A 13,491-nucleotide genomic window follows, 5' to 3' on the forward strand; every position below is an offset into this window, starting at 1 on the left:
AGGGACATGAAGTGTAATATGTCTGTTCTTGAATGGGAGGAACAGCAGAGCTTCTTCAGATGAAGAGAGGGCTTTCAAGGAGAGCTCACGGGGGCAAAGAAGGGCTGCCTGCCCCCTTCATTCTTTACCAAAATGAACAAGTGACAGAACTGTGGTATGAATCCTAATTGATATTAATAATAAAAACCCAGAGTCACATATCAGAGAAGCAGAGCAGCCAGCCACTAGAGAATTCTTTTACTTCTACCAATGCTCAGACCGAAGGGGTGATCGTGTCCTCAGAGTGCCTCCTCTGACTAACTGCTTCAGACTACCTCAGACTGCACCTCCAGACTCCATCGGTCTCCACCAAACCTCAGACTGCACTGAGTTCCTGTCTCCTCCTGCCTTCTGCCTGAGCTTCTTCTCTCTGTCCAGCCGTATCACTCCTATCTCCACCTCCCTAGTGCTGGGATTAAAGGTGTGTGCCACCACTCCCTGGCCTCTAGAGGCATAACTGCACTCTGATCTTCAGGCAAGCTTTATTTGTTAAAACACAAACAAAATATCACTGCATTTCGCCCTTTTTGTCTAAAATAAAAAAGAAGGATATAACTAATAAAAGAAAAACTATATACAATAAATACTATAACTATATGTAATATATATAGGCAATAAATACATCAACAATGTCTAGCCCATTTGCATTTAACAAATTCAGAGAAAATGCTCCATTATCTAGCCTATCTTAGTGAGCACAAAGTCTTGTATGTAATAATTTACTTTCTATGATAACTTGCATTACCATCCAAAACTATCTTTTGATGTCTCTCAACATTATACACTTTACACCTCTTTAGTGAGTTTCTTTTCTGAGTCTGGTAAATAAAGAAATCTTTAACTCCTTCAGAGACCTGAGAAGGAAATAATAATAACTTAGTAAACAGGAAGTACAAGCAAGCAACTTCCAAAAGCTGTGAGTAATGACAGAAACAGCTGCTGCCTGAACAGTCACCCAAGGTTCCTCGGCAACGTTGGGGCGTCCATCCTCAGCCTACAGGCCTAGGATCGTTAATAGACTTTCCTAGAAAGCAGAATTTTGGAAGGACTGTTCTGCTTTGTCTTGACAGTATGTTGTAGTCACTCTCTTTAGTGTTCTGCTTGTCCAGTTTGGACAGCATAACATCAGCAGTCGAGGCAAGGGATTTTCTTGCCCAGTGGCTAACTTATGTCACAAAGAAAGTAAACTCCATGTGGAGTTTCTTCAGTGCCCATTATATTCTCGGAAGTAGGTTGGTGCTGCCAGGAGAAGACATGTCTCATTATTATTTAAAAGAACCTATATTATTAAAACATCTTAAATGCCATATTCTGTAGATCTCTGAAGTGTTTGACAACCTTTCTATTTAAAATATATCTCTGTTTGACCTTGGGAACATACCTAATATGACTACAAGTTCAATTATAATAGGTGGCTAATTACTAACCTGTATTTCCTTATTATCCTAAATAGTTGTTAATAATAACTTCCAAGAACTAGAAATTTGCATTGCATTGTTAATTGAGCTGTACAGGTGCAATACCTTGAACAAGAATAGAAATGTAGGTACAGTATGTTCTAACAAAATTAATCTCGAATTTGTATCAATATACAAAATTTGCATACAATATACAAAAGTCCAATCCAATGTAAAATATTTAAAACTAGTAGTTGCTTTTTAAAAGTAGATTCAATAATTTATTCTTTGATCCTGTCATATCTGTAGCTCCCTTTTTAATTTTCACAACAGGAACCCTGAATCTAATCTCCTTTGTTTAGCTCTTTTCCTGACCATTGCCAATAGCAACTTGTAGCCAGTTCCCTTAAACAATGACAAATATCCATAACACATTGAATGAGCAAAAACCACCCAACCCACTACTTGGGAATGTGGGCATCATATTCTTAAATTTACTTCCAGCTGTCTGGAGCAATGACATTTTTAGGGGATCTGGAAAAGAAAAATTTTGTGTTAATTGTGGAGTCCTCATAGAGGAAGCTCTGTCATTTGTTGTCCAATCTCTGCATAATGGAGAAGAACAGGGCTTGTCTCCAATCCTGGCTAGAGTTAATCTGTGAGGCTGTATCATCTCAGCTAGCCACCTTGAAATTGTTCTGAGCAGTTTGTAGTCCAAAGACGATCTTTAGGTGGTATTTTTCAGCTTTGTGGTGTTACCATATTCCTGGTGGAATTGTTGTTGTTGGGCCCCATCCTCCTTTTTGAGATTTCTAAGGCTGCTATTAGGTATAGTTATGTTTCACTGAAAAAAAAACCTGATAGAGACTTAAACCTGAAATCATGTACAAGAAAGTAGATGAAGTCTTTTTCTAGAAATAGTTAGTGCTCTATATGACCATTAATATCATGACAAAAACTTTAAAACATATATATATTAATTTTATAAATTTTGATATAATATTTATATCTTAAGAAAATCTGTCAAAGAGTCAAAAATAAAGCCAAAGGATTATAAGATTAGTGGCAATAAAATAGTTCTCAAATTTTTGTTTTTCTTATGTCCCATATTAGGTGACTCTTCTGACATGAGACAGAGATTTTGGATTTTATTCTAATAAGCAAGCTTGGGTTTGGAGAAGAGAACCACACCCCATCTCCAATGCCAGCTTTAATCTTTAATTGGACTGGAACTACAAAAATATCATTTACATTATATGTCTGTAGAGAACATCAGACACACACATGTGGAAAGATTTATGAAATTTTATCCTGTTGGAGATACGATATACCAATAGGTCAATTTGCTCCTTTTCTTGGGTTACTTTTTCTGAATGATTTGTCCTTTTTCTTCAGATGTCTCATTTGTTCAGAGGTCTTCAGATTCCTTAGCTGGATACCTTTATTCTCCTGAAAAGACAGAAACAAAACTCTTCCCCAACTCTAATTTTGGGGCAGTTCTCTTTTGTCAAGTTATATCTGCTCAAATGAAAAGTACTGGTAGTTTTATAGGTTAGTTTAAATTAACAGCCATGCTGCTTGGTGAAGTTCATCTCTTCTAATTCAGAGGTATCTCTTGTTCCAATCTAAACCTTTATCAGCTTTGATGGTATCTATATCTTTTCTTTTCCTGTGGAAACAAAAGCAAAACTCTTCCACAACCATAATACATGTTCTGGTTTCCATTCTGAGGTCAACACATCTTTAAAGTATATCGGCTGATTTAATTCTGTAGGTTTTTTTATTATTATTATCCAGTATCTCTCAGCAGCTGTTGTTCCTTACTCATTAACATTTAGAAAATTCAAAGTTAATAATTTATAATTGCATTATGCAATCAATTTCTGGGGCCTTTATCATTCCTTTCTGTTTATTTAACATATCTTTTAGAGTTCAATTTGATCTTTCTATAACTGCCTGTCCTGTAGGATTGTGTGATAGATCTTTATGTGCTTTATATTATATTAAGCAAAAACCTGTTTCATTTTCTTAGAGACATATGCTGGAGCATTGTATGTCTTTATTTGTACAGGTATACCTGTGATGACCATAACTTCTAGAAAATGCGTGATTACCAAATCAGCGTTTTCCAAATTCAAAGCAGATGCCCATTGAAAACTTGAACGGGGGCTGGAGAGATGACTCAGAGGTTAAGAGCACTGACTGCTCTTCCAAAAGTCCTGAGTTCAATTCCCAGCAACCACATAGTGACTCACAGCTATCTATAGTGAGATCTGGTGCCCTCTTCTGGCATGCAAGCATACATGGAAGGAATGTTGTATACATAATAAATAAATAAATAAATAAATAAATAAATAAATAAATAAATAAGAAAAAAGAAAAAGAAAACTTGAATAGGTATCAATGGTGTGGTGTACATATTTTAATTTTCCCAATTCTACAAAATGAATCACATCCATTTTGTACTTCATTCCTTTGAGTATGTTTTGGGTTACTTTCTACAGGTAGTAGAGTTTGGTTGTATGAAGGCATTTCCTTATAATTTCCTTGGCTTGTTGCCACATGATAGAAAAGTCTTTTTTAAACCTTTGTTATTGACATGATTTTTTAAAATGAAATTCTGTGGCCTTCAGAATAATTACAATCAATAATTGATCAATTTCTTCATTACTTGTACTAGATGACCTGGCAGATCCTTCTAGGATGTAATATATGCTGTATATATGGGATGGTTTCTATTCTTGATTATTTCTTATAACTGGAAAAATAATAAAGTCAATTCTATATCGTCTGGCATAATTTCAGTGGTTTCAATATGCAAAACAAATCTTTCTGCATGTTGTGAATCAGTAACTATATTGAGAGGTTCCATAAAATCTATTAGTACCGGGGGCTGGAGAGATGGCTCAGAGGTTAAGAGCACTGCCTGCTCTTCCAAAGGTCCTGAGTTCAATTCCCAGCAACCACATGGTGGCTCACAACCATCTGTAATGAGGTCTGGTGCCCTCTTCTGGCCTTCAGGCATACATGCAGACAGAATATTGTATACATAATAAATAAATAAATATATAAAAAAAACACCGATGACAACTTATAAAAAAAAATTTAAAAAAAATCTATTAGTACCATGAGAATATTATATAATTCTGACTTTTGGACAGAATCATAAGGGCTTAGATCCACTTTACTTAAGTTTTCTGATTTATAATCTGTCTTTCCTGATTTATTTGCATCAGTATAGACTGTAGGGGCTCCAGATATTGGTGTTTCCTGTACAGTGTGAGGAAGGATCCAAGTTAACTCTCTTTGTAAGTTGTATTTTCTTGCTTTTGGGATATTTGTTGTTGATCTCTCCCCGAAGATGACTGCAAGCTCTTTGTCAGGGTTCACTTTCTGCCCATGTGGTACTACATTTTCTGCTGGATCTATTCCTGCTAATTGACAAAGTCTCAGTTTTTCTTTCAGAATTAACTCAGAGACTTTTTTCCACATAAGTTTTTAATTCTTTACTTGGCTTGTGTGGTAAAAAAGATACACTCCAAGATAATATCTTCCCTCTGCATTAAAATTCCTATAGTGGAATGCTTGCAGGGTAATATGATCAGAATGCAGGTAAGCTTTGGATCCACACGATCCACATGAATATTCTGTAATTTTTCTTCCACCAAAGTCAATTCTCTGTCAGCTTCTGCTGATAATTTCAGGGGACTGTTTAAGCCCTTGTGACCATCTAAGGTTTTGACCAAATTATTCAGTTCATTAGGACCTATCCCAAAAGTGGACCGTAGATAAGAAATTTTTCCTGACAATCTTTGAAAGTCGTTAAGAGTCTGCAATTGATCTCTCCTAATTTACACTTTTTGGAGATAATTTTTTGTAAACCTCTTTTATAACCTAAATAATTAATAAACTTTTTAGGAGCAATTTATAATCCCCAATAAGACAAAATTTTCTTTACCTCTTGAAACATTTATTCTAAAGGATGTACATTTGAATCAGATAATAAAATTTTGTCCATGTAATGATTCAGAAAATTGTTTATTTATCATTCCCAATGACTAACTTACAAAATATTGGCACAGGGTGATGCTATTTAACATTCCCTGTGTGAGATACTTCCATTGATATCTTTTAGCAGGCTGAGAATTATTATAAGTAGGCATGGTGAAGGCAAAATTTTCTTTCTTTTTTTTGTAAAGGTATAGTGAAGACACAATCTTTTAAGTCAGTAACTAAACTGACTTGGCCATCCAAGTCTAAGGCCATCCTTTAGACAACAGAGAAGGCAAAGGAATGCCAGACTGTACAGAACCCATTGGCTCAATCACCTTGTTAACAGCTCTTAGATCTATTACCACTCTATTTTCCAGATTTCTTTTTAATAACACATACAGGAGAATTACAGGGCCGATTAATTCTTCAATATGCTGAGCATTTAACTGCTTCTATACCAGCTGTTCTAAAACCTGCATTTTCTCTGTTGTTAAAGCCATTGTGTAACCTCTACAGGCTTAACTGTCAACCATTTTAAAGATAGGGCTGTTGATGTCTTTGAAAGATTAGCAGCTGTTGTGTCCTAAATGGTTGGTGACTATTCTTTATAATACCTACAAATATTTTCTCCAGAAACACACGTTAATTTATGGTTTGTTCTAAGATTGGGGGAATGTTAATGTGAGTATTCTATTGCTTTAACAAATAATGTTCCCACAAATTTATTGCTACGTTAGTAACATTGTCTTTAATAATACTCTCTGTGCTTCTGGTCCAATACATTCAACCCGTCTCATGCTGTTTTACCTGAGATAAACTTCTAACCCCTAAAAGCTAAACATTTACTTTCTGAAGAGACCAATTTGAATGCCAAGATTCTGATGTGTTTATTGTTACATCTGCACCTGGGTCTATCAGACCTTCAATGACAATGTCATTTATTTGTATTTTTAATTTTGGCCTTTGTTCATTTATTGAAATTTGCCAAAATACCCGCTTTATGGTTTTTCCTAAAGTTTTTGTTCTCTCTTTTATAGCTGTTCTATTATCCAGAGCAGTATGGTTTCCTACAATAAGCATTAGGTTCTTTAATTGCTCTGAGAGGAGTTTCCTCTGTGATGACAGGAAGCAACTGAACCAGATTTAGCATAGGGGACTGAAAGAGGCCTATTAAGGAGTTTTCCAACAGTGATAGGTTAACTTGAATGTCTTTTGTTGATATACATTCATTAATAAAATATCTGTCTTTGCCACACCTTCTGCATAATTCAGAAAGGAGGGGTGTTCTGTTTGGATTATGCTTAATAAAAACTTTTTTTAGGAACATCCTGTTTATAGTCCCTTTTAAGGTGACCTTGTTTACCACAATTGAAACACTTGACATTTTGATTTTTCCTCAGACTTTTGAAAATCATTTCTCCTATCCAAGCATGATCATTGTCATTAGATTCAAATGGTCCATTTCCTCCAGGGGCACTGATCTTGCCTTTAAAGACCTAATCATCCTTTTGCATTGAGAATTAGCATTTTCAAAAGCCAGAAATTCAATTATTATTTGTCTAACTTCTGTATTTGTTATTATTCTTCTATTTACTGCTGATTACAGTCTTTGTAAGAAATCAGTGAAGGTTTCTTTTGGACCCTGTATGACCTTAGTAATTGACTCAACCTTCTTTCCTACTTCTTTAATTCTGTCCCCAGCATTCCAAGCTGCTACACAGCATAAAGCCAGGATGGCATCATATAGGGATTGCTTTTTTTTTTTTTAGCATAATCTCCTCCAAGAAGTTGATCTTGGGAGATTTCCATACTTCTAGCTCTACTCTATTGTTCAATGGTCTTAGCCTTGTCTTTGAACCAGGTCCTCCATTGTAATTGTGGACCAGGCTCCAAGATTGCTATAGCCAAGTCTCTCCAATCTTTAGGGATAATTCTATTACAAGTTGAACATGAGTTTAACATTTGCTTCACAAATGGTGAATGCATGCTATATGAGATTATCACATCCTTGAATCTCCTTAAATCTGGCATTGCCACAGGAGTCCAATCAGCCCTTATAGAGCCTCTATCATTTGTCAATTCCTATAAAGTTCTGGATATAGTAAAGTTGATTGTTTGAAAACTGTAGGCTGGTCTTCTCTAATCTTATAATGCAATGCTGAAATTGGTTCTCTATTAAATTCCTCTGTGTTTGAATATCTTTATGATCTGTTTTATTAAGTATTTCTACAGCTCTTATCTTGGCACTCATACCAAACAATGTTATAAGAGATAAACCAAGAATTATCAAAACAACAGCAAGGATTTTCAAACTGATAATTAACAGTATGTCGATCTCAGTTAAGTTGATTATACCTTTATTTAATTGTTCTATTTTTTAAGTCACGCATTGCATAATTTTCTCTAACGTAATTGTCTTTTCCATTTTTGAATATGGGAAAAACTCTTTTAACTAATTCCTCCCTTTAAGAATTCTCAGTTTTCTCCGACTCTTCCGATGATGTTGATGGACATGAGACTGAGTGCTGCTGCTGTGTAGATGGTGAAAGCCTGACTGGATTCCATGGCAGCCGCATAGTTTGGCAGCCAAGAAAAGGGTCCGGGGAAAGGCCCCCAGGAGAGAAGAAATGAAAACCTAAGCAGCAGGGTGGTGATTCTGGCCATGTAGAGCTCTGGCCTATGCTGGTGACGGCAAGGCCACAGGCAAATGGCTTTTTTTTCCCCATAAATTTGTACCCCAAAAGTTGTATGTCAGATGTAGCATGAATTCTAGTTGGTATTAATAATGGAAACTCAGAGTCACATATAGGGGTTGATGCTGAAGATCAGAGAAGCAGAGCAGCCAGCCACTAGAGAATTCTTTTACCTCTAACAATCCTCAGACCGCATCTCCAAACTCCATCGGTCTCCACCAAACCTCAGACTGCACTGAGCTCCTGTCTCCTCCTGCCTTATAGTCCCCTCTCTGCCCATCCATATCACATTTGTTTCCACCTCACTAGTGCTGGGATTAAAGGTATGGGATCCCAAGTGCTCACCTTTGTGTGAGCTCTGTTTCTCTTTTCGACAGATTCAATCTTGTGTGGTCCAGACTAGCCTAAAACTAACCGAGATCCCTCTGCCTCTGTCTCCTGAGTCCTGGGATTAAAGTTGTGTGCCATCACTCCCTGGCCTCTAGTGGCTTAACTCTATACTCTGATCTTCAGGCAAGCTTTATTTGTTAAAACGCAAACAAAATATCACTATACAGAGTCCTTCTAGCTTCTAGGGTCTCCAACTAGATAAGAGCCAAGCAAACTCCCAATGTTCATACATAGGTATTTCTAGGGATGGTTTTTTGAAAGTTAGACTGGATTACTAAAGCAGTCCTATAGTGGTGATTATGAAAGTCTTCATAGGTATACATGGTTACTAAGACACCAGTTCCATCTATATTTCTGTGAGGTAAATAAAGTGTTTGATTTTTTTCTCACTATTTATGATGGTGTCTGCAGGAAAGAGGGACATAATATTCCTACTTGGAACATCTTCCTCTCCTACTCCATCTCTACCATTTGTCTCATAAAGGGATGTGACTAGCTCCTTGGCCAGGACTCCTATGTGCTAACCCAGAGTGAGAGGAATTTTCCAAGTCTCTAATGTGGTAAAAGAGTAGAGTTGTCTTTTTCCTCTTGCCTTGCAGAGCAGACTCATCGTGAGGTACAACAGTGTGAGAAGGTGCCATGTCCTGGTCCTTAGAACTGACCCGTGTCTCCCCTAGGAAAGAGGTTCATAGAGATGGAGTCCAGTGATGTATCCATGGGCACTCACTTGTGCAGCATGACATGCCCCTCATTAGATATCTTCAGAAGAGATTAGGTAGCCAGCATACTGCCACCAAGGCAGGGATGGCTGCTCCGAGAGTAGCCATGTGTTATTGGTAGTCAGTTATAGGCCAAGCACAGGGTGTATATCTTCAGATGTTATCTTAAAGTCTTTACACACTGTTAGGTGTGGTCTGTTCCCATAGACCAGGTAGGGAAATGAAGGCTAAATAAATCTGAACTCATGTCTGTGTGATTATAAGTTTATTACTTCTACATTCTCATATATGGTTCATTCTTGTTCTAAAAGTGCAAAGTGATACAGATTCCCTGTATGTCAGCATCACCTTATAGGTTTTTACTGTGAAGGTAATATGTTTCATGTACTCAGCACCCCAGACACGTTAGAAATATAAAGACACCGTGGTGAGTGTGTGTGTGCTGATAAGATAACTGGGATATTGGCTGGGACGATAGAAAGGAAGGACAGAAAAAAATGGTGTAACTTAAAGTTGACAGGCACCTCTGAAAAACCTTTCACTGACAGGGACCTGCCATTATAATTCCTTGGCAGTGCCCCAGCCCTGTCCCCAGAAGAGCAACAGACACCAGATTGTCTACCAACAACTTTAAAATAGAAAATGGAGAGATCTTTGGTTGTATTAAATTTTAGGCATGTTAACTATTCACTCTTCTCCCGGCTGCAGTGCTCGCGTGTCTCAGCTTTCACACTGCTGACTACACACAACCCCTTCTGTGCTGGTGGGAAGGCCAGGATCCCACGTATGTGCTCACCTGTAACTGTGAGCCTAGTGTAAGGCTGTGTCTATATAATTTCATATCCCCCCATCCCCTTTAGCCAGAAGCATCCAAGGAGTCATGAGAAGTTCTTCTTACGGTTTTCCTTCAGAGTGTTGACTGGTCAGGATATGTGGGTACGCTCCCTTCCCTGAGGAGGCCTGCCAGACCTCTTAGCTCTCCCCACGTAACTGATGTTTTTCCCTTACATGGTATGATGGCTCCTGGGCTATGCCTGGAGCCAGGCTTGCCTGGGCTGGTAGTCATGGGATACATCACTCTTCCTTGCAGTTTATGGGTGCCAGGCAGTTTTAGTAGGCCACAGGGTGAGGAAAACTGACCATATGCTACTGTTTGCAGCTTCCTGCTTGGTGGACTTGGCGAGGCCCTGCTGGTTTTCTCGGAGCGGAGAAGTTCCTGATGGAGATGCTCAAGGAAAGGAAACACTCGTCTGCTGCAGGAGAACACAGCACTCGGGCCTCCCTCTTAAGGGACATAGAAAGAGCTCATACAGTGCACCCAAGCTGCTCTCGGTGTTTGCTGATGACTCAAACACCCCACTTTCTCATTACTGAGGGGAGGATTTCCCAGGGGCCTCTACACCACTGCAGAGAAAGGACCCATCTTACATCTTCTCATGCAGGACCATCTCCACTCCGCTGCACCCAGTTCTGCAGAATCAGAGGCAGGGGATGGACCACAGCCTCTGGATGCCAAGACTTCCACCAAACACTGTTCTGTATTTGAGGTTACAGTCCATGGAGTCTTATTGCATTTTTTTTTTTTTTTTGGTGGTGTTTTATGTCTTTCCATTTTGGAGTCTCTTCCACCCTTTGATTTTTCTGGTTTACCCACATGCCCACCCACAGAAAACAAGACATGAATGCTCCTTAGGGTCATGTAGGGCAGGGCAGGGTTGGGGGCTGAGCAGGGTTCTGGACCAAGTGAGGTACCAAGAAAGATCTTTAGACGGTGTTGTGAGTTGTGGTTGATGTAGATTTATTTCCAGCTTCTAAATTTCTTTTGGTTCTTGTGAATTTGTCAGAATGTGTTGAGTTCTGTAGAATCTGTTAGGTTAGGTGACTAAATCAATTACCTGAAGACTTTTGAGTCCTATGTGGCTCAGGTGGGTCACCAACGCCTTACCTGCTCTGTATTCTGAGAGCTGAGACTACAAACATGCATTCCTATTCGTAGGTTTTGTTCCTTAAAGTTTTTAAAAATGTAATTCCTTCATATCTCAGATGAGATCTCAAGGCATTGACCAGTGGATTTTATCTCTCACACCAGATTAATGATTGGAGTAAAGTCCCACACCTCACCACTGAGAAGAAGCTACTTTACAGAAAATAGTCGCTTGACTCTGAATCCACTAAGGCTTAAGAAAATAATGCTTCAATCTAGATATTTCTTCTTACTGATTTTACAAATACTTTTTTAAAGGCTCAATAAAATGGTCATTTATTAGTTTACTACAATGTTCTCAAACTTTAGTGTACAACAGAATCATCCAGAAGGTTCATTAAAACTCACATTGCTGACATTGATTCCAAGTTTTGGTTCTGACCAGGTATGGTGGCACACACACCTTTAATACCAGCTGTTGGGAAGCAGAGACAGGAGGATTTCTATGAATTTGCGGTCAGTCTTGTCTACATAGAAAATTCCAAGCCAGTCAAGGCTATAAAATGAGACCTTGTTTAAAATGAAACAAACCAGGTTTCTGATTCTGATCCAGATTTTTTTTAAAAAAAAATTATTTTATTGTTTTTATTGAGCTATATATCTTTCTCTACTCCCCTCTTTTCCTCCCCCGTCTCCTTCTGTCCTCTCCCACGATCCCCATGCTCCCAGTTTACTTAGGAGATCTTGTCTTTTTCTACTTCCCATGTAGATCAGATGATTTTTACAGATACTTGATTCTGGCAAGTGTCAGAGAGTTTTGGTCATACTGAAGTCACTTCGCCAGCCCTGGAGTGTAGGAGATCTGTGCCATTGCTGGAGTCCCCCCCCTACCCCAGCTCTGGAAACCTACTCCCCCCACCCCAGCTCTGGAAACCTACTCCCCTCCACCCCAGCTCTGGAAACCTACTCCTTGTCTCAGGCTCAGTCCTAAAAAGAGTGAAGCCAGCTCCATTATTGCTGAATGTTTTTTCCAATTTGTTGGAAAACAAAGAAAATGAAACAATAGGATGGAATTATGTATTCAGGATGTGAGGATCTTTAGTTCATCTTGTTCTGGTCTTAGCTTATCACTTAAGGTGAAAATGTCCCAAGACTTGATGTTTATGTGGTTTGCCATTCACTTTCCTAGAGTATTTTTTAGATTTATTTATTCTGTTGTTTTATGTGTACCGTGTACCATGTGTATGCCTGAAGTAGAGTCACACACAGTAGTGAGCTGCCATGCATGTGCTGGGAATTGAACTGTGTGCTGGGAATTAACAAGTGCTCTTAACTGCTGAGCCAAGACTCAAGCCCTACACCTTGCTCTTGAAAAACAGTTTTATTTTAAATTATGTGTGTAATAGATTAAGTAAAAATGCTGCAGGTTCCCGAGAGACTGCAGTGGGCAGCAGGTCCCAGGCAGGAACAGCACAGTTCCCCACGTGGCTACAGCAGGCCACAAAGAGAGACAGATAGACGGCACGCCATGAGACCACGCTGCAGGCCTCTGAAGGTGGCTGGTCCCAGGTAGGGAGCCACACAGCAGGCAAGACACAAAGACATGGATAGGCACACCATGCAGAGTGAGGTTGGATATTTATTTAGTGGGTTATGGAGGGGAAAGGGAAAGGAGGAAGAACAGAGAGGGAAAGGGCAAAAGAGAGGAACCGAGTGGGGGAAGGGGAGAAGTGGGGAGACACAGAAGCTGTCTCTTCGAGAGGGAGATGGAAAAGGAAGAGACTCAGGCTACAAGCAGGAAGAAAGATCTGCCTGCCTCAGCAGACGGGGTGGGGGGTGGGGGTGGGAGTGGGCGTGGCTTGTCTCTTAGAGATTCAGAACAGATCATTACATTCTCATCTCTTTTATAATTGAAAGGTGGGAGGTTTGGCACCACAGGTTAAAGGAAATGGGGCAGTGGGTTCTCAAGACTGCTTCCTACTTGTTTGTAGGAGTTGTGTTGGGAGGGGGACCTGAGAAAGCTGGGTGCTGGTTACATCGTGGCATAGCTGGTCTGTTTGTTTCTGTCCGGTGTTTGTGGTATGGAAATATCTGGTATCTCTTATACTTGTTTGAGGTATTGGCAGAAAAAAAACAAAGTTAAGTTAAGGAAAAACAATTTTTAGGACCAGGAAATTGAGAGGGATGTATCTGATCTGTTTAAGATGGATCCTTCAATTCGGGCTCCCTGGAACTCACAAGAATTCTTTGGGTTTGTGAAAACAAAAATTTTAGACATATACATTGTATAAACAGTAGCATATTTATGTCAGAATGACTGTGACAGATATTTTTGC

The 13,491-nt window shown here is 39.0% G+C and overlaps 1 protein-coding gene across 3 annotated transcripts in view; it reads left to right on the top strand.

Moving 5' to 3' along the window:
• Slc35d4 (solute carrier family 35 member D4) overlaps positions 1-11,577 on the top strand; it is a 132,367-nt gene extending 120,790 nt beyond the window's left edge. For 2 of the 3 annotated variants that reach the window (XM_048447968.3, XM_048447966.3), the window contains one exon: positions 10,391-11,577. In XM_048447968.3, coding sequence (XP_048303925.2) covers positions 10,391-10,451 — 61 coding nt within the window. In that variant the 3' untranslated portion in view covers positions 10,452-11,577. The remainder of the gene's footprint in view (positions 1-10,390) is intronic. The other variant, XR_007234701.3, reaches the window with a different exon arrangement.
• The last annotated feature ends 1,914 nt before the right edge of the window (positions 11,578-13,491 follow it).

This window comes from Myodes glareolus, chromosome 13 (assembly GCF_982192425.1).
Source record: "Myodes glareolus chromosome 13, mMyoGla1.1, whole genome shotgun sequence".
Taxonomy (NCBI): domain Eukaryota; kingdom Metazoa; phylum Chordata; class Mammalia; order Rodentia; family Cricetidae; genus Myodes; species Myodes glareolus.